General features: G+C 56.0%; 1 protein-coding gene across 1 annotated transcript in view; it reads right to left on the bottom strand.

Moving 5' to 3' along the window:
- IGF2R (insulin like growth factor 2 receptor) overlaps positions 1-19,225 on the bottom strand; it is a 110,275-nt gene that overhangs the window by 3,513 nt on the left and 87,537 nt on the right. The window contains exons 32-46 of the mRNA XM_022560660.3: positions 18,836-18,962; positions 18,040-18,159; positions 17,487-17,743; positions 16,999-17,217; positions 15,219-15,368; positions 12,913-13,074; positions 11,586-11,793; positions 11,112-11,258; positions 9,633-9,867; positions 8,786-8,922; positions 6,417-6,531; positions 5,553-5,699; positions 4,797-4,984; positions 700-886; positions 69-221 (exon numbers count right to left, since the gene is read on the bottom strand). Coding sequence (XP_022416368.1) covers positions 69-221; positions 700-886; positions 4,797-4,984; positions 5,553-5,699; positions 6,417-6,531; positions 8,786-8,922; positions 9,633-9,867; positions 11,112-11,258; positions 11,586-11,793; positions 12,913-13,074; positions 15,219-15,368; positions 16,999-17,217; positions 17,487-17,743; positions 18,040-18,159; positions 18,836-18,962 — 2,552 coding nt within the window. The remainder of the gene's footprint in view (positions 1-68; positions 222-699; positions 887-4,796; positions 4,985-5,552; positions 5,700-6,416; positions 6,532-8,785; positions 8,923-9,632; positions 9,868-11,111; positions 11,259-11,585; positions 11,794-12,912; positions 13,075-15,218; positions 15,369-16,998; positions 17,218-17,486; positions 17,744-18,039; positions 18,160-18,835; positions 18,963-19,225) is intronic.

Here is a 19,225-nt window from a genome sequence, read left to right as displayed (position 1 = left end):
AAAAAAGGAGCCCAGATATAGACTCTGAACCACTGGCCCGTCCCCCTGGCCCACTCCCCTCTCCTTACCGTCGCTCCTTCTTATGGAGCAGCAGGGCGAGCAGGCAGCCAGTGAGCGCCACCAGCAGCAGGCTGAGGACGGCCCCGACGGCCTGGCTCCGCTCCGAGAGCCCCTTGCGCTCCTGCGCGTCGTCCCCGGCGCTCTCACTGTCGAAGCCCACCCTGCGGGGAGGCCACAACACTCAGCCACCACCACCGCCAGTGCCTAGCGAGGCCCAGCTCAGGCGGGGGCCCTGCCTTTGCAGCCCCACACAGTGAGACGGCTCCACCAGAGGTGGAGGTCAACAGCGGACAAACCCCTCTGATGATGAAACTAAGGCAGGAGGACTAGGAAAGGTGATCCCCCAGCCACACGACCCTTCGCCACCAAGGGAACGAGAAAAGCCGAGCTCTGGGCAACACGCCTCCCCCAGGCCTCTCTGATCCCTCTGCAGGGCCCCGAGAGCACAGAGGCGCTTCTGGAGCAAAGACTCAGGGACACGCTGGCCGCCCTCATCTCCCGGGAACACGGCTCTCTTCTCTGGGAAGAAACAGTGATCACAGCCCAGGTAATAGCTTCTCCCTCTCAACAACTCACCTTGGGACACAGCCTCAATGCTCCTGGAGTTACGGGAACACCGTGGGGCAGGCCCCCACTTACCCCAGAGGACACACGGCAGAGGTGTACCAGGAGAAGAGGTACTGGCAGTCGGCGGTCTCGTGGCTGAACTCGGGGATCCCGTCCTTCACCAAGGGGTCACAGTGGAAGAAGATGGTGGAGGAGACAGATTTCGTCTTGTCTTTTCCACACTTGGAGGAAGAGGCAAACACCACATCCAGATCGCCATCTGTCAACAAGGCAGGCGCACACACAAGCACAGCACCATTACCACTGGTGTTTCAGTAGTGGGCCAAGTTTACCTTTTCATAGCCTGTAAAAAGTTTGCAGAGACTTAAAATCAGACGTAAGGGTCCTTCATCAAATGTCCCAGATGAGCTCTCACAGGCTGCTCAACACACATTACGGGGCCCCTGCCCTAAGTCAGAATGTGGGAAAGACTTGAACCTTGCCCAAAAAGAGGTCTGGCCTTTGTCCTCCGCTAACAATATGACCTGGAGGGGGGGCTGCCTACATGGTATCAGTCCACCTGGAGACCGAGGTTGACCAACCAACCAGCCAACCAGCCAGCCAGTCAGCCAGTCAACCAACAAATCAGTTAACCAACCAACCAGCCAGTCAACCAACGAATCAGTTAACCAACCAACCAGCCAGTCAGCCAACCCACCAGTCCACCAACGAATCAGTTAACCAACCAACCAGCCAGTCAACCAACCCACCAGTCAACCAACAAATCAGTTAACCAACCAACCAGCCAGTCAACCAACGAATCAGTTAACCAACCAACCAGCCAGTCAGCCAACCCACCAGTCCACCAACGAATCAGTTAACCAACCAACCAGCCAGTCAACCAACCCACCAGTCAACCAACAAATCAGTTAACCAACCAACCAGCCAGTCAACCAACGAATCAGTTAACCAACCAACCAGCCAGTCAGCCAACCCACCAGTCAACCAACGAATCAGTTAACCAACCAACCAGCCAGTCAACCAACCTACCAACCGAGTGATCAATCAGTCAAGCCTACGCAATGAAGCCCCAGTAAAACCTCCGGACACTGAGGGATGGGTGGGCTTCCCTGGTCAGCTCCTGAGCGCTTGTGTGTGCGTTGTCACGTTTATGCTGAGAACATAACACGTCCTGATTCCACAGGGAGAAGACAACAGAAGCGTCTGGCTCCCTCCCAGACCGTACCCTACCCACTTCTCCCACTGGCTGACTTTACTCTACGTCCTTTCATTGTAATAAACTGTACGCACGACTAAAACAGCTCTTGGCTCTGAGCATCCGTCTAGTGAATTATCAAATCTGAGGCGGAGATGGAGCCCCCTGAACTTGCAGCTGGTGTCAGAAGTGAGAGGAGCTTGTGTGGACTCTGCCTTGTGTGGACAACTTCGTGGCTGGAGACTCAAAATCCTCACGACCAGCCACCACTTGAGCACCAGGGAGCGCAGCGTGTGCAGCGACGCGCTCGGAGGGCGGCCGAGACCCAGCCCCGTGGGCTGGGCTCGGGAACGCCCCACGTGTCCTTACTCACAACTGGCTGAGCCATGACCTGAGTGGGCTGTTCCCCGGGCTGGAACGAGGGCACAAACTGGTGAGCCAGTGAGGGGCCGAGGTGGCAGCTCTGAATCTCAGCCAGAGACGGGCTTTGCGGCTTCCCACTCTTGCCCACTCGGATGCATGCAGGCTCATGAAGGGCGTTAAACTGCATTCTTCCTGAAATGTGGACGAAGGCTTAAAACTAAACCTACTCCCTAGCGCTGGTGAATGAAGGCAGTGAAAACGTCTGAAATGATTTCATTAACCAAGAATAAATAAACGTGCGCACACAAGTGTGTGTGTACATACATACACACAGACGCACGCACACCCTGAAGCTGGGGGGCAGCAGGAGGCCAACTAGACTAGATGCAGGCCTTACGGACGCGAAGGTTCTCACTCTAGTGGCTGGGCCCCTGACCTGGGCTGTGGCGTGGAGCCTGACCACTGCTGCAGGCACACCCGCAGCCGTGCCCCTGGGTGTGAGAAGGGAGCACCTCGCTGGGACAGGCAGCAGGAGAAGGATGGGGCGGGCGGAGGCAGTCCAGCGGGAAGGCCCGTGCAGCGGCGGCATGGGACCTGCAGGGGCTCGTGAGTAACCTGATGGCTGGGTCTGGGTGCGTTTGCAGGACCAGCCGCTAAGAAAACGGGAGTCTGTCAAAATCTTCCAGGCTGTGCTCAAAAGAGCTTGGACTTTCCTTCTCTGCAGAGCAGTGGCCTTGGAGGCGTTTAAAGCAGCCCTTCAGTCAGTCAACACACATTTACCAAGCACTTACTACAGGGCCAGGCCCTGAGGACAGCACCTCAAGAGAGGGCCCAACCAGCCACTGCACAACTCCAGCATCTGACCCAGAATCACCGGAAGAGAACAGGGGACCAGCGGGCTGACCCTATGACAGGGAATCACGGAAGCGAGCCAGACTGACCTGGCAGGTCTCTGCCCGGCCCCTGGTGGGCGCTGTCAAGTGCAGTGACCAGCTCGGTACCTGAGCACGGAAACGCCCTCTTCTAGGCTACACCTACTCAGGGAGCAGCTGCTCCCCCCTCCTCGCCGGGAATCTCTCTCTCAGCAGCCCTTTGAGGTCGAAGTCAGCTGGTTTTGTAAGCACATTTAATTGTTTAAAAAGCGAGTTCATTCACCTCGTTCAAAAATCACATCATGGGGCTTCCCTGGTGGCGCAGTGGTCGAGAGTCCGCCTGCCAATGCAGGGGACACGGGTTCGAGCCCTGGTCTGGGCGGATCCCACATGCCACGGAGCAACTGGGCCCGTGAGCCACAACTACTGAGCCTGTGCATCTGGAGCCTGTGCTCCGCAACAAGAGAGGCTGCGATAGTGAGAGGCCCGCACACCCCGATGAAGAGTGGCCCCCGCTCGCCACAACTAGAGAAAACCCTCGCACAGAAACGAAGACCCAACGTAGCCATAAATAAATTAATTAATTAAAAAAAAAATCAAATCATGAAATGGTATATAGTGAAAGACTAGCTGTTTAAAACAAAAGCACATGAGCTGCCTCCTGGAAACATTCTTTCAAGGTCAAGAAGGAATTAGGAAAGAAGTAAGTGAGGGCAATTAAGAGGTACAAACTTCCAGGCGCAAAATAAATGAGTCACGGGTATGAAGTGTAGAGTGTGGGGAATACGGTCAATAATTATGTAACATCTTCGCGTGGTGGCACGTGGTAACCAGACTTCGCGTGGTGATCATTTTGAAATAGCCTTGTAGGTCAACTGTACTTCAAAAACAAACAAACTCACAGAAAAAGAGATTAGATTTGTGGCTACCGGGGGAAGACGCTGTGGGGAGAGGAAACTGGATGAAGGTGGTCAAAAGGTACAAACTTCTAATTATAAATTAATAATAGGGATATTACATGCTACGTGCTAAACATAATTAACCCTGCTGTATGTTACATTTGAAAGTCACTAGTGGCGTGAATCCTAAGAGTTCTCATCGCAAGAAAAAAAAATTTTTTTTTCTCTTTAATTTTGCATCCACATGAGATGACAGATGTTCATTAAACTTGCGGTCATCATTTCATGATGTATGTAAGTCAAATCATTAGCTGTGCCCCTTAAACTTATACAGAGCTGTATGTCAATTATATTTCAATAAAGCTGGAAGGGAACAAAAGGAAGAAAGGAAAAGCTCCGTCAGCGCAGTGGAATGCCCTCCCCTCCACACCCACCCGAATACCTGGGTCAGGCCTCTCTTTTCTTCTCATCCTTCTGACAAACACGAAACCTCTTACCCTTCTACAGTAACATCTGAAGTTTCAAAATAAAGATGTATCGTGACAAAAACCAAACCAAAGGGAATTCCGGACGTGGCCATGCACGCCCACCTCACCACCTCTGGTTTAGACCAGGCTTTGCTTGTTTGTTTAGGAGGCAAATCTTCCCTACAGTGAACCGCTCGGGTCTGACACACGCTGCTCAGTCCGCTATGACAAGCGCGTGTCAAGACACAGGATCGGACCCAGGGCTTTTGTGCTAAAACTGATCTGACGTTTCAACCGCAGGGCGTTTGTTCATGAAAATATGTTACAGATCCTCCAAGGAAGTTAAACGTGGCACATGGATGGGGAGAGTTACCTTGAACGTAGTATTTGGTTTTGTCAGAAGTCCCAACTTTCCTACTGAAGTGCTGGTCGTTGGGCTTCACCTGACAGATGTTGGCCCCGGAGCATGCAGGGTTCGTGGAGCTCGTGATGGAGGACAGCTGGATCTCATACAGGTACTTGTCCCCATTCGTTCTCATGTCCCCAGAGGCGCTGAATCGCCTAAAGAAACAGTAAAGGTCGGGTGACTCCAACGGTCCTTCAAGAGAGCCCTTTGTCACCTGGACCCAAAGCCCAGGTACGGGGCAGGGCTGCAGGATGCTGCCGAGGGCACCTGCCGTCTCTCCGTCCTACTGCCCACCCTTCCGTGCTCTGAGCTTCGCTGTGCTGTTCTCAGGTGCTGTGCCCCGCACCATGCCCGCTTCCCCCTGCCCAGGCACAGGCCCGGACCCCGAGACCCACCCAGTGACACCGCTGAGCAACTGACTTTTTAATTCACAAACTAGTAAGCCCAGAAGTTCCTCATCAAAAATTGTTTCAGAAGGTTCCAGCTCCAACCCCTGGGCGAGGGAGGAGGGGCGACTTTATTTTTATGCTCAAGAGAACTGAGCACCTTTGGTGTCACGCTCAGTAGCTGAGCAGTGCTTGCCCTCTGCTTGAGCGAAATATGACGACTACCTGGAAACAGTAACTAAAACACACAAACACTTGGGCCTCTTTATCTCGCAGCCCTCAGCCGGGGAGAGATCTGAATACATGGCAGCGCCCGGAACTAAAATGCTCCACTGACTTGAAATAAATGTCCCCGAGGCTGAAGCTCCTGCCGTTGGCCGGGTTGGTGATGGTCCCGTTCACCATCTGCACCTCCTGTGGCTTCACTGCGCAGGCTGCGCGCGAGTCCCAGCTGAAGTGGTAGGTGCAGCTGTCCACGTCGAACCTGCAGGCGGCACACACACCACGGTCACGGCCACCCTCCCAAACCAGAGGACGCCGCCGAGCTAGGAGGGCGACTTACGATCAGGAAGATGCCCATCCAGCATATCTGCCACGTGAAAAAGCAGGCAAGCGCTTACATGTATTCTTAAAATTTAGAAACTGTGCAACGTCTAAAAGCTGGAAAGATTTGCTCCTACATTTTTGAATATTTGCTTTACAAGCACCTCACGCTCTCCAACTGATTGAATCCTTTGACAACGCCTGGGTCTCCCCTTTCCCAAGCCCAGTTTCTGGAAGGAATCGGTCGGTTCACAAACACGGCAGCTCACACGCTCCCTCTGCTGGCCAAACGGTGCCGCCCCCAGCCCCAGACACGGAGCTGCCCAGAGATTTCCAGGATAGTCCAAGAGCAAGCATCCCAGGTGCCACCGTGCCGGCCGCGGGTCCCAGACAGTCTGCTTGAACAGCTGGCCTTGGGTGGCACCCATCAATGCCCCTTTGGTTACACTGTGACATTCAAAGCCGGAAGCCGGTGAAATCCTGCTTTTATGCCTGTCGCAGCCCCCATCCAGGGAACCCTCCCTGTGCGGGTCAGCCCCGGCTCCACCAGGCCGCGGGTCTCAGCGGCCGGTGCCCCTTGCCGCCCCCAAGGGGAAACCACGACGGGATCCCGGCACACCCTGCGCACAGCTTCCCTGGGGGACCCCCATCCCCTCACCTTGTGAACGAAGGCCGGCCCACTGTCTTCGCACAGGTCAGCTCGATGACGGCGGATGCCGTCTTATTGTCACCACACTGATGGCCTTTTGAATAAGTCACGATGACTCTGTCATCTGAAACACAAACGACAGAACTGACGCTATTTCTAGGGCATCGCCGGAGCCCCAGTGTCAGAAGTGAATCCTGTATCACGAACAAACGTCTGTGCCTCTGGAGACTCATTACGCGGGTCATCAGCACTGCCAAGCCTGGTGACCACGCCCGGCCCGCTTACGCGGGTCATCAGCACTGCCAAGCCTGGTGACCACGCCCGGCCCGCGTCACTGCCCGCACAGCAAGGGGAGACCGGGGTTCAGACCCCAGCCGACCCCCGCTCGCCGTCTCCTCACCTGTGCAGCCGGGAGACCCCCGCAGCATGCAGTCCGGGGCCGAGCGGGGAGCGCCCGGTGCAGCGTGCACGCGGGGCCCCACCGCCATGCGCAACTTCTGTGCCGTTTTAGGCGCTTCCCCACCCTGAGCCTCCCAGGCAGGACAGGGCAGGCGCCAGACGTCCACCCTCCAGCGTGACACTCCACACACAACAGCTCTGGTTTCCTCAGGCCCCCTGGCTCCACGTGGAGCTGTTTCTGCTTCTGAAGATGACGTGGTCAAAGAACCAGGGGAAGCCCAGCCTGCAGGGGCCGCAAAAAGCAAGGCCGCGCTTCCAGGGGCACGTCTCACAGGGGCCAGCGACTCCGACCGGCAGCCGAGAGCTGTCCTGGGGGTGCCCGAGGCCAGCCCGGCTCAGCGCACAGACGGTGGCTCTCGGGGCCAGCACGGGACAGTCCTCTGGCCTGACCCTCACACACCCGACCCATGTCCTTCGAGGCAGGGGACGCGGAGGGGACGGCACCCGCTGCCCAGGTGTTCTCCGGGGCGTGGCCAAGGCACGGGGACCCCTTGACAGGAGGTGAGGCCCACGCTCCCGGACCCACCCAGGCTCAAGGCTGCTCTGGGTGAGTTTGTTTTAAATATTGGGCTTTGGTGAAAATTTTGTTAAGAAAGGGTTTCACAGCTTTGAAGAGAAATTCTTAAACTTCTGGAACGTGGAACCAACAGGTATAGGTCTTGATGAAGTGCCCCCAGCCCCATACTAGATGAACACCACACTCAACCTTCCACACATCCAGTTACCCAACCTGTGAAATGGAGTCTAACACCTACCCGGGCCACTGAGGACTACACGTGTACACACGCGTAAATCACACACGTACACACACGTATAAAGCCTGGTTGCCGGGGACTGTTAATTCCTGGGACAAGAGTCCAACTCTTCGCCCCACAAGGTCACACCCCCTAAATGCTCATGGGGGTCACGGCGACTGGCCTTAGATGGTCGTCCTGTTGGGGCCTAAGGGTAAGACCCCGCCTGGTGCGTCAGGGAACAGGTTTTACTAGCTCATCTTTTCCCGAGGCTTCAACGTTCTAGTTTTTCTCACCTGGCTATGGGAAACAGAGGGAGAGACGGGTCAAATATCTACATGTGAGGACGAGACAGCAGGGACAGACCCACCTGCAGCCCCTATGCCCTTCGTGGCGGCTATGGCAAAGATTTCCAACGGAGGGCGAGCCGTGGGCCACGAGGTCTGGCCACTCCTGCCGGGGGAGTGACTCGCCCCACTTCCAACCTGCAGAGTCGGGGTTTTTCTCAAGGGTGACAGTGGTTCCCCAGAATTCCCTTTCTCCCTGTCAACAGCTGGAGTGGACATAGGCTCCCCATGTTCTAATCAGGACAGCTTGGGGACCCCCTCAAGCCAGACAGGCACAGTGAACGCTGTTTCTTCCTCGTCCTCCCAACACACCTGACTGCTCCTAAACTAAGAAAACCCTGCCTTTTCCTTTTATGTGATGAAACAATCTTTCAACAACCAACTGCAAGATGAATCTTCTATTAAAACTACTAAGACAAGCTTCATTTTGTGTTTCCGAATTAAAACATTACGAAAATGTACCCTGAATCGTCTTTACCAGGTTCTCTCATGTCATCGTTCGGCTTCCCCGGATAAACACTTGCATATATACATGGAGGCTGGAGCAGGGACTCAGAGGAACCCTGAACGTTCTGCCCTCCTCCTGAGGACAAATACCTTCCCAAGATCGCCCAGCGCTCTAGACACACAGACTAGGTACCTGCCGTCCCAGAGGATACAGAGCAGTACCTATTCTAATGCTCTGGGAGGTGCCAAGTGCCTGAGAAACAGTCGCTGAAAATGACACCTGGAGGCTTCAACCAAAGCCAGTGCTGACCCTCTGGTCACAGGAAGACACCTCCACATTCCCGAATCTGACGCGACACCTGTGACCATGCGACAAGGGTCCAGGCCTTACCTATGACGTCCAGCTTCTGCGTGTGAACGAGCCCCAAGACCTGGACGTCGCCAGAGGGGCTCTTTCTGCAAACGCTGGCTCTTTCAGAGCAGTCCAGGGGCCCTTTGTATATTTTCTGACACAAATTGATGTAGTACCTGTAAAATGACACAGAGAGAGGCAAGGTCAGTGTCTGTCCTGCGCACTCGGGGGCAGCTCCTTCCATTCCTTTCAGAAAAGGTAATCGTTCTGATAGCCAAGGATTTCACAGCACCTCTGGACGCAGCACTGAAACAGGTCTCTGGGTAAAGAAGGGTCAAAGAGCGGCTGGATGCTGAAGAAGCGAGTGTGCCAACCAGGCACGCGGGGTGAGCCCCGAGACTCGGGTGGTTTAGAGTCAGGACAGGCAGCGGCTCAAACCCCGGCGAGTCGTTCCCTCGCTTACGGCTACTTAGGCCCTCCAGGTCCACGCTCCCCCCTGCCGTGTGGACGGAAGGATCCCGGAGCACCTAGGGGAAGGCTCTATGCAGGGAGCAGTCAGTCCAGCTAACCCACCGTGGGCCAGCATGGCCTAAGGGACTTCGGGCAGCAAAGCTGGGACGGTTCACGCACCCCGACACACGCAGCCATGGACGGCTGCCCCTCACAAACATGAACCAAACCAAGACTAATTCCGCCAGGCCCACAGCTGACCAGCAACTTCTCTGGGTTCTGAAGGTTTCTGTCACCTCTGCTTCCAAACCACCCGCCGCGCACCACGCCGCCCTGAGCGTCAGAGGAATGAGGCCATCCCGCCTTCAGAGTCTGAGCTCAAGCACCAAGCACCCAGCCCGTCAGCACGCGGCCAAGGTGGGGGGCGGGCACTCACGAGGTCCCGTCGTGGACAAAGAGCCAGGAGCCGGTGAGAGAGGACAGCAGCCGCAGGTCGTAGGTCCTGTGTTTCTGGATGAACTTGCACTCCATCTTCTTCGGGGGGCAGATGACTTTGGTTTTCCACTCAAACGTCACCTCGCACCCACGGATTTCACTGAAGACCTGTGGCCGCCCCACATCGGCATCCTCGTCACACTTGAAGATAATAGCGGACGTCCGGTGGCTGTTGGCTGGGGCAGCACACGGGGACCAGTCAGACCCGGCCTGTCCCTCGCTCGTCCTTAAGCTCCTCCCTGCCTCCGCTGCGCTGGCCCTTAGGGACCCTGTGCATCCCTGGCTGCTCCCCAGGCAGCCCCGGCCAGGTCTCATTGCGTTCCATTCATGTATCTCAACCCTAGATAGACCAAGTTCCCTCGGGGCACAGTATCTCCTTCTGCACTCATCAAGCTCACAGCGATAGCGCGGTGCCTTGCAGACAGGTATTCAGTGTTCGATTAATGTATGAATGACAATAAAAAATGAAAACAGGGGCTTCCCTGGTGGCGCAGCGGTTGGGAGTCCACCTGCCAATGCAGGGGACACGGGTTCGTGCCCCGGTCCAGGAAGATCCCACATGCCGCGGAGCGGCTGGGCCCGTGAGCCATGGCCGCTGAGCCTGCGCGTCCGGAGCCTGTGCTCCGCAACGGGAGAGCCCACAACAGTGAGGGGCCCGCGTACCGCAAAAAAAAAAAAAAAAGGAAACAGTAACAATAAGATACCTGTAATTCATTACCTAAAAACACGTCATCCGACAGACCAGGAGAAAGGTCCTGGCCTAATAAGCCTCCAAAGAGAGCTACAGTTGTCCCTTGTAAACTTACCGTTTCTGACTCCTTAATTTGTATCATTTTGCTCCCTGATGACTTACAAACACTAAACAACTTCTCGTGCATTTATCCCATCGCCATCCTTGGGAGCTCACGTCAGTCTGTGCCACACGTGTTACTAGGACTCCCTCGTGTGCCGGTTCTCCACGCGGCAGCAGCAAGGATGCTGGACCTGGCTGGCCGTGACCCCCGCCCCAGCCCAGCCCAGCCCCCCCACAGAGCAGACGGTCAGCCTACGAGCCCCTGCAGGCCTGACCACCCCCCCACCACCCCGCAGACCCGGACAGCAGCAATCCTGCTGGGAGTGAGCATGAACCACTGGTGTGTGGACACAAGTCCCTTGAGCCGGGGAGTGGGCAAGCTGACCACCTCGAACCTGCCCCTCACCTGGCCCCGCCGCGGTGCACGTTCACGGTTACGCAATATGCCCCACGGAACAATTAAAGACGACTTTTCTTTATGGAAAAGAGCCCTGGCTAGAAGATTATATGCAACAGAATCACTGCCGTTTACTTGGACGTCCAGAAAGATCTGAGCACAAAGCAGGCCTCCAATGGGTACAAGGCTACCTCACTGGCCTGGCTGGGACCTGGCGCTCTCCCACTTACAGTGTCTGCAAAAGCCCCACTCGTGGTCTCTGTCGTAGTTTGCGGTGGTCGCACACCAGAGCCTGGCCCTGCCCTCCAGAACACACTCCTCATAGCTCTTCCCATTGAACACGAAGGGGAACACACACGGGTCGCCTTCTTCAGTTTCTGGAAAGAGAAGAAGTCTGCGTAACCCTGATTATCAGCACCACGTTGGCTGTGCCTTACCAGGCGCCGTCACCTCAAACGAGGATTCCCCATAGAAATGGTCACCCTCAGCCAACGTGGGGACTGCCAGGCCTCCCGGCCACAACGTGAAGCAGTTCGAGGGCCTGAGGGCTCACACCTAGGGCTGTTAGATGGATCGTCCCACGGTCTGAGCCAAGGTCCCGGTGCTCGCAGCACCTACAGCATCATCCCTCAGCTCTCTCCTCCTGCCAGGTCTGCTTTCATGTTTCCTGGGAACGTAAAATTCACCCCCCTGCAAAGATTTACCTGGAGGACAATTATCTCCGTTGGCGTAACTTAAAATGACAGCTTCATCCTGGTGCCTGTAGTCCAGTCTCATCGACGCCAGCCTCCCGAAAGACACCCCCTTGCTCCCGGAGAGCAGACAGACGCTTCCGTCCTTGCAGCCTCCTTGGTCCAGGCCCGCAGCCGCGGTGCACACCCCGACGCTGTAGGTGCGCGAGTCTCGGGTCACCTGGAGAGACATCACCCCGCGGCTGTGAGGGGTCTCCAGGTGCAGGGGGCCAGCGCTGCGGGAGGCGGGCGCGTGCCGGCAAGCGGCGGCTGTGTCCGCAGGCTGTGCCCTGGTGCCTTGGCACTCACCTCTTCCTCTGGAGCCCTGACCCCCTCCAAAGGGCGACGCCCTGTCCACTCTCTGGGCGCCTACCACACCGAGGCCCTGCCCTCTGGTGGCAGCCCTGCTGGCCGTGCTCCCGCGGGCCCGTGGGGGGCGGCAGCTGCGAGACCCCAGCCAGCTCGCCCCCCCTTCCCGAAGCCCGCGTCTCCCGCCTGTAACCTGGGAGCGCCGAGGACTCAGAGCTGAGGGCAGAGTGGCCGCAGCCTGACCGAAGGTGCCTCCCTTACCGCCCAGCCTCTGCAGGCCACACCTGCTGCGCACCTGTCAGGAGGGCCTGCACCCAGGCACGGTCTCTGTTACAGCAGCCAGGCCGCTGGCACCTGGGCACACAACTCGGAGCTCACTGCTCACCAGCTGCCGTCCCCTGGGAGGCAGGGGATCTCGCGGGCTCGGTCCACGGCCATACGACTTAGCAATGCCTACATCACAGGGACGTAGGCCACGGCCCCAGACACGTAACGAACGGTCCACAGCGCTCAGGCCGGGACCGGACCAGCCCCCTACACACCCAAACGTGTTCGAGTCGGGAGGCCCACAGCTCCCTCCCCCCGGCACCTCTGTGGTCACGCTGGAGACAGAGAGGGTCCACGTGGCCTCTGCCGGCCTCGCCCCTTACGGGCACGTGGTCACACACGTGTCCACATGCGGTCACACACGAGCGGCCACCTGCTCTCCATCTGCGACATGAAGAGCCCCCCTGCCCCCTCACCGGGCCGCGGAACCCTCCAAAACAAAGAATCGCTCTGACTGCGACGCTCGTCTCAGGTGTGAGCCGCGATTGGTTTGCACACCGTCCGAGCCCCACCCGGGACAGGTAAGGTCACCCCCGGCCACGCACTGCCTCGTGGCCACATGTCCTCCAATGATCACACGTGCCACGCTGCGAAATGCAAGCGAGCGTCAGAAAGAACCCAGGCGGCGGCCCCGAGATGGCGGGCGCCGGGGGAGCAGCACTACCTTGAAGGTGCTCTTGGAGAGGGTGGACAGGTTGAAGCTGTAGTGCAGCTGCTCATCCGTCAGGGAGCAGCCCTCTGCCTTCACCTCGTCAGGACACACCAGTGGGGTCTCCCACTCGAACACGAAGTCGCAGTCGCTGGTCCTCAGCAGCTTCGGAGTCCCCTGTTTTAAGGAAGGGCTCGGGCTTGAACCCACGCGGGTTAATAAGCACAGCGTCCTCCCTGTTCCCCCGCCAAGTGCCAGAGACACCTGCCCGGGGGCTGCGGGCTCCTGCGCTGCCTCCAGACCGCCAGGGGCTCGGGGTGACCCACGGTGGCCTCTCTCCAAGAGGAGGGAGCCATCGTCCTTGCCAGCGGCAAGGAAGCAGCACTGCCCTCCAGCACTGCGAGGCAGGCCTGCCCACGCCCCAGCTCCTCGCTGCCCCTAGGCTGTGGCCCTGCACCTAGAGAGGGACAGCGTCTCAATGCTCCACGCTACCAGCTCAAAGGCAGAAAGGAAGGGATCTTTAAACGCCGTGACAGAGAAGCGTGTGAAACCAAGACCCTCCCCGCCGCAAAGGACGGAGGCAGGTGATTCTGTATATGCATCTCTGCTCCACCGACTCTGGAAACTGAGGGTGTTTACAGCAAGGCAGAGAAGTGACCTGGCAAGACATTCCACAGGCCAAGTATCATAAATAAATACAAATCAAGGTGCTTTCTCCCTCCCTCATTCAGCAACAGCCGCAAAAACAGATGAGGGATTTCATTTTTAGCTGTAGCTGAAAATCTGTTTTTCTATAAATGTAAGTGAATAAAATATCTCCAAAGATAAAAAACAGGGAAATAAAATCTCCTTGAAAATCTTTCCAAACTTGACTGCACACGCAGCGTGAGATACCGTTTCTAAAACCCCAAATTACCGATCGCTCTCAGCGCACCGCTGCTCCGAGACCAGCGCAAGTCCAGGGGTACCTGCGGACGTGTGTCCAGACGCCCCCACTTGCAGAGACAAGGGAGCCGACGGTCACGGCTTCCCTCGCCTTGATCACTCAGGATTATCCTCACACCCAACAGTCTCTGAACAGGGAAAGGTCTGTCTGGGAGCTGTGGGGCTCTATATGCAGAGGCCCCAGAAAGCAATGGTTTGTTTCTCCCCCTTCTCTCAATGACGGTACTGTCTGTTCCTCCTCAGCAGGCTGCTGCCAGGCCACTTCCTGCCACTGTCCAGTCACCCATCTGTGGCAGCCACAGCCCCCCCTCCCTCACAAACCTGCTATAGGCCAGGGAATCAGAATGTCATCTTACTGAGATTCCATGTTACAGAACCACGACCTTTACTTGCACTCCTTCAGCCACAAGAGCCTTAGAATTCATCACCTTCAGGGTTTTCAGAGGCAGTTAAGGATATGCGTTTCTTACACACACACACACACACACACACACACACACACACACGGTCCTGTAATCAAGTACATTAACACTTCTACATATTCACGTTAGCTGTGACAAATACAGACCATAAGTAGCCCCAGTCCACTCACATCAAAGGATTGTAAGCTTTTGGAGTTTTAGAGATTTCAGAAGCACAGGTAAGGGCCCGAAAGCTAGGCTGCCTGGAGCAAAGAGTTCTCCACTGGAGCAGTGGGTGGGCGCCCAGCTGCCCCTGCACAGCCATGTGACACCAGGCGGCCCTTCTGAGTCAGTGCAAAACAGGGGCCACAATCTACCAATTTATCTCCCATTCTCAGAGCGAGGTCGAGAGAAAACTAATGCAAAACTCTTTATAAAATAGCACTTTTTTTTAAATGGAAACCAGTTCTGTTTTTTAAATGCATGTAAAACAAAAATCAATGGCCTCCTTAAAAGCAGGTTGTACGAATTTGTTGTAGCTATTTTGATTCCAGAGGTCTTCTTTCGTTTGCCAACTTCCAAAGTTTGGATTATGTCCTGACTGATTACAGCTGCCACAACATCTGACTTGCGAATAAGATCAGTAATGTTGTAATTTTTTTTAAAAAAAACTAAAGTTGACACTTTTGTATATCGCTAGGCAAAGGTGAAGGCCGCTTCTATGCTCAAGTGTTTCACATTTTTAAATTACCACAGGCCTCTGTGAGCAAAATCTGCCCTGGTAACTCAGGGTGGGCTTACTTATTGTTAAATTAATGGCTTTAAGTTACTCCATGCACCACTGGCATACCACATGATGCAAGACAGGCGTTGTGAATACAGGCACTCTTGGTCCGAAACAGATTTTATGGGTTTCCAGCTCTGGTTCATCGACCCACACTTTGGCGCCTACCTTGTAAGCAGGCGCTCACTTACCATGCTCACACCCCTCTTACAATGAAAGGCGATCAGCGAGGTGTAGTTGAAACGCTTGTTCACCAGACAAGGAGTAGTACTTTCAAAGTTCAAGTAAACTTCGTTAGCTATGGGATTGAGTATCGGAGGTCCTGTGACTCGACCAATATCCTAAACAAAGAAAAAAGCAATGTTTCAGAAAAGTAATTTTTCCCCAAGTTAGTGGAGAAACGGCTAGCAGAGAATTGCAAAAGTTACATGCCATCTGTTTCAAAGATGAGTAGCACCTAAAGACACTGGGTCAATTGGCAGCTCACTTGAAACGTCCTGACAGTAAGGCACCACAAAGAAACCTCAGTTTGCCAGAGTGGTTATCAGTTTCGGTCCTACATTAATAACAATGGTTCTACTTCTACTCAGGGTCAATTTTTGACGATTCCAGGCAACAGGAATTTCTCTCCCTCTCCCCAGTTACACCGGGGTGGCTGCACAGTCTCCGGCTCCGGTTGGTGGGAAGCAGGAGCCCACGTGGCTGCCCCAACGATGCCCGTCTCATCCTGCCCAGCACTGCGCCGGGACAGCTGCTTCCTCGGTGGTGCCCACAGCGTGGCCTCAGGGGGCACTGAGCACACGCTTACTCACTCCCCGCCATCTTCTGCGGCTTCGCACAGCCCCTGGCACACACTGGCTGCTCAGCAAGTGTTTTCGAGCAAATGAACACGCAAGGGAAAGGAAAGTGCCCGGCCAGGAACAGTGTGTGTGATGACTGTGCGTGTGTGAGTGTGTGTGTGGTGAGTGTGACGAGTGTGAGATGAGGGTGTGACGAGTGTGTGTGCGCATGTGATGATCGTGTGAGTGTGTGTGTGAGATGAGTATGTGTGTGTGAATGAAGCCACAACGTGCTTTGGTCACCACTGTGGGGCATGTTAGGTCCACAATGACACAACACTCTAATTAGTTCTCTAATTAGAGAACTTCCTGCGTTTTTTTAAATCTGAGAAAAAGTAGCCAGATGGAAAAAGCAGACTGGATCTGTAAGCAAGTGGTTCACACCAAGGCTCCCCCCTGCACCACTAGAAAGGCTGACACCACAGCACTTCCTGCCAACATCTGGTTGCTCCAGGCCCTGCACTTGTCACGTAGCTACGCCTCTGTCAAGTTCATAACACAGCCAACTTCCCCACCCCTCCCAACATCTCTCCCCACCAACACCACAGCCAACATCCATTTTTTAGAAGGACATCTAGATACCTCATGACAGGACTCACTGTTTAAAGAATGCAGAGAAACACACCACTTTTGAAATGCATTTCAAATAAAACATACCAAGAATTTGACAAAGCATGAATACAACTCATGGAGACAAGGTTTAGAGTTCCAAATCTATAACGGAAGGCAGAATACTTGGCTATTAGCAAAGCAGCTTATACCCTTAATTACAACTCATTTACCAAAGAACCTGCTTGCACTTCACAAGCGTTTCAATGACACAAGACCCGCGTGTAAGCCAAGAAACCAAGTTCCATCGACATCCTTGAGCCTTCTGACCTGATACTAAACGGTGTGTCTACACGTGTGTGTCTACGTTTTCTCCCATAACTGCCGACTACCCTCATCCGCCGACAGCTCGATGCACGATTCCTTACAGCCCGCCTCCCCTAGTGGACTCAGACTCACGTAGTCCTGGCTCATTTCCCCATTCTTTCTGCCTGAAAAGTCTCCAGTGAAAGCCAGAAACACGGCATGAAGGAGGTTGTTAAAAATCTCGCAGGATGGTCTCCGCCCTTGGTTCCCTACTCACTACGGGGGCGCCGTCGATGGGAACCTTGCACACAGCAGTGCCGGCGGGACAAGGCACCCCGTGCATGGGGTTCAGCGGCTGGCAGACGTTGATGTAGAAGTCAGGGCTGGTGTCAGAGGCGTCGTCCTCGCTCTCATCGTACGCTTCGTACCCCCCGGTGCGGTGGATGAGGGGGGACAAGTCGATGATGGAGCTGCCGTTCCTCACCGAACATTCCGTCTGTCAAGCAGGAAACACGCCTCGTTGGTGTGTGCAATACGTGTTCCCGACCACCAAGTCACCCACGACAATATAAGCTGATCCAAAAAAGCACGAAGGGTGGAAGCAGTGCCCCCAAATGCTTGGTTACCTAACATCGGGCACTTTGAACCAAGTATGACTGGGGGCCCCAGGAGTGGGTGAGACAGGCTGGGGGCCCGAGGGAGTCACAGGAGAGGTGGAGCAGGGCCCCTGGGTGGGCCGTGCCGCACGTGCCCAGCCCGACTCACCACCTGCTCGCAGGCCAGGGGCGTGTGCCAGTAAAAGAAGAGTGTGCACGTCTGCTTGTCCAGGGAGATGAGCACGGGCCTGTTAGTGGGCCCGGCCTCGGGCCTGCACACGAAGCTGATCACGCTCTTGTAGCTCAGGCCGGTCTTGGAAGGACAGGGGGAGCCATCCTCGTACACCAGCTGTAAGACCTGGTCCACGTACTTCAGCCTCTTGTTCGCCTTGCCCACGCTGATCCTGGTCTGTCCGAAGCAGGCCCCTGTCCCAAACACAGAAGGGAGAGTGGAAAACACACAATTACGGATTCAAACCACTCGCTTTCCGATGAGAACTTTCTGCAGAACCAGACTTTGAAATTCACAGCTAACACTCTGGAGGGTCCCGTGTGGTTTTAGCAAACGTTACACATCTAGTATCCCATCACGTGGCCACGAAGCCCCCACACCCCTACCAGCCCACTGCTGCCGATGAAGGAAGGCATCTGACCTCTTCGCCGGAGGGACGCGGAGGCCGAGGCCGACCTCGGGGCCGGGAGGGCGGGCCACACACACTCACCTACACCAGGGGCGCAGTTCTCGTTGTCCCCGCACACGCTGAGGTAGACCAGCCCCTTCTCACTGTAGGCGGCAGTGTACCCGGCCCTGCCGCTTAGAGAGCTCAGGTCAAACAAGTGTCCTGCTCGGGGGAAAGGATGGGGACACCGTGACCCATCACCGGCGCTCACACACAGATCCTGCCGGCCATCGGGCCTCCTGATTCCTTGTCACGTGTCACTGCCCCCCTTCACTGACGCGGTCCCCAAAACCTTCCTGACAGCCAGAAAGTACCCAGGGCGTCCTCCTGCGCCTGGGCCACAGCGGCCACGGCGATTCCAGTGGGGTTGGGAGGGCCCGTCGGCATCCCTCCCGCTGCCAGTGACCCAGCCCCAAACCTTTCCGGGCCCCAGAGCTGAGATCCTGTGGTTTCCTCGTTGCCCCACGTCTCCTCTGAAAGGACCGGGAGACTGACTCCAGCTCCGCCAGCCTAAAGCTTGGGACCAGCACCCCAGAAACAGGAGTTACGGGGAGCACGGCTTTCAGGGAGGTGCTTAGTCTCTTCTCCGCTGAAGAACCACAAGTCAACAGGACCGGGCAGATCCAGCAGAAAAGGCCAAACGCGCAGCCACAGACAGGATGCTGCTGCCCGGGGTGCCTGCCCCCCAGCCTCACACTGGGTCTCTCACCGCTCGCGTGCACACGCGCACGTGGATGCACGTGCGCGTGTGCCCACGTGTGTGTGCGCGTGTATGCGTGTGTACCTGTGTGTGTGTGTGTTGAGGGTGTGGGGATGGGTGGCCGGCAGCGGCCCTCACCTGTGGAGGGGTTGGTGACCTGGCAGTCGTCGTGCACGTTGCTCTTCACAGGGCAGGCAGCGGCCGTAGGCCAGGAAAAGGTGTACTCGCAGTCCTCTACGGCACTGAGGAACATGGGCCTGGAGTTCTAGAAACAAGCGAAGGGCAGACAGCTGCTGACAGGGTGCGCGCCTGATGCAGGTAACAGCGCCCACTGGCGCCAAGCAGGAGCTCCCCTGTGACGCACCACAAGCCCGTGACACACCCGTCTCGGTGTCTTCACGGGACGAGGGCAGACTGGGGAGAAGCAAAGGGTCAGGGTTTGCTCCTGAGATACCCCTGGGGGCTTGACACACACAGGGTGAGACAGAGCCGGAAATCCACTCGGGGGGCAGGGACGTTTTCCTACAG

The sequence above is a fragment of the Delphinapterus leucas genome, chromosome 12 (genome assembly GCF_059928025.1).
Source record: "Delphinapterus leucas isolate spDelLeu-1000000601 "Yukka" chromosome 12, BTC_Dleu_Yukka2, whole genome shotgun sequence".
Lineage (NCBI taxonomy): Eukaryota > Metazoa > Chordata > Mammalia > Artiodactyla > Monodontidae > Delphinapterus > Delphinapterus leucas.
Note: the sequence above shows the minus strand (reverse complement) of the source record. Positions and strands in the feature narration are given on the sequence as shown.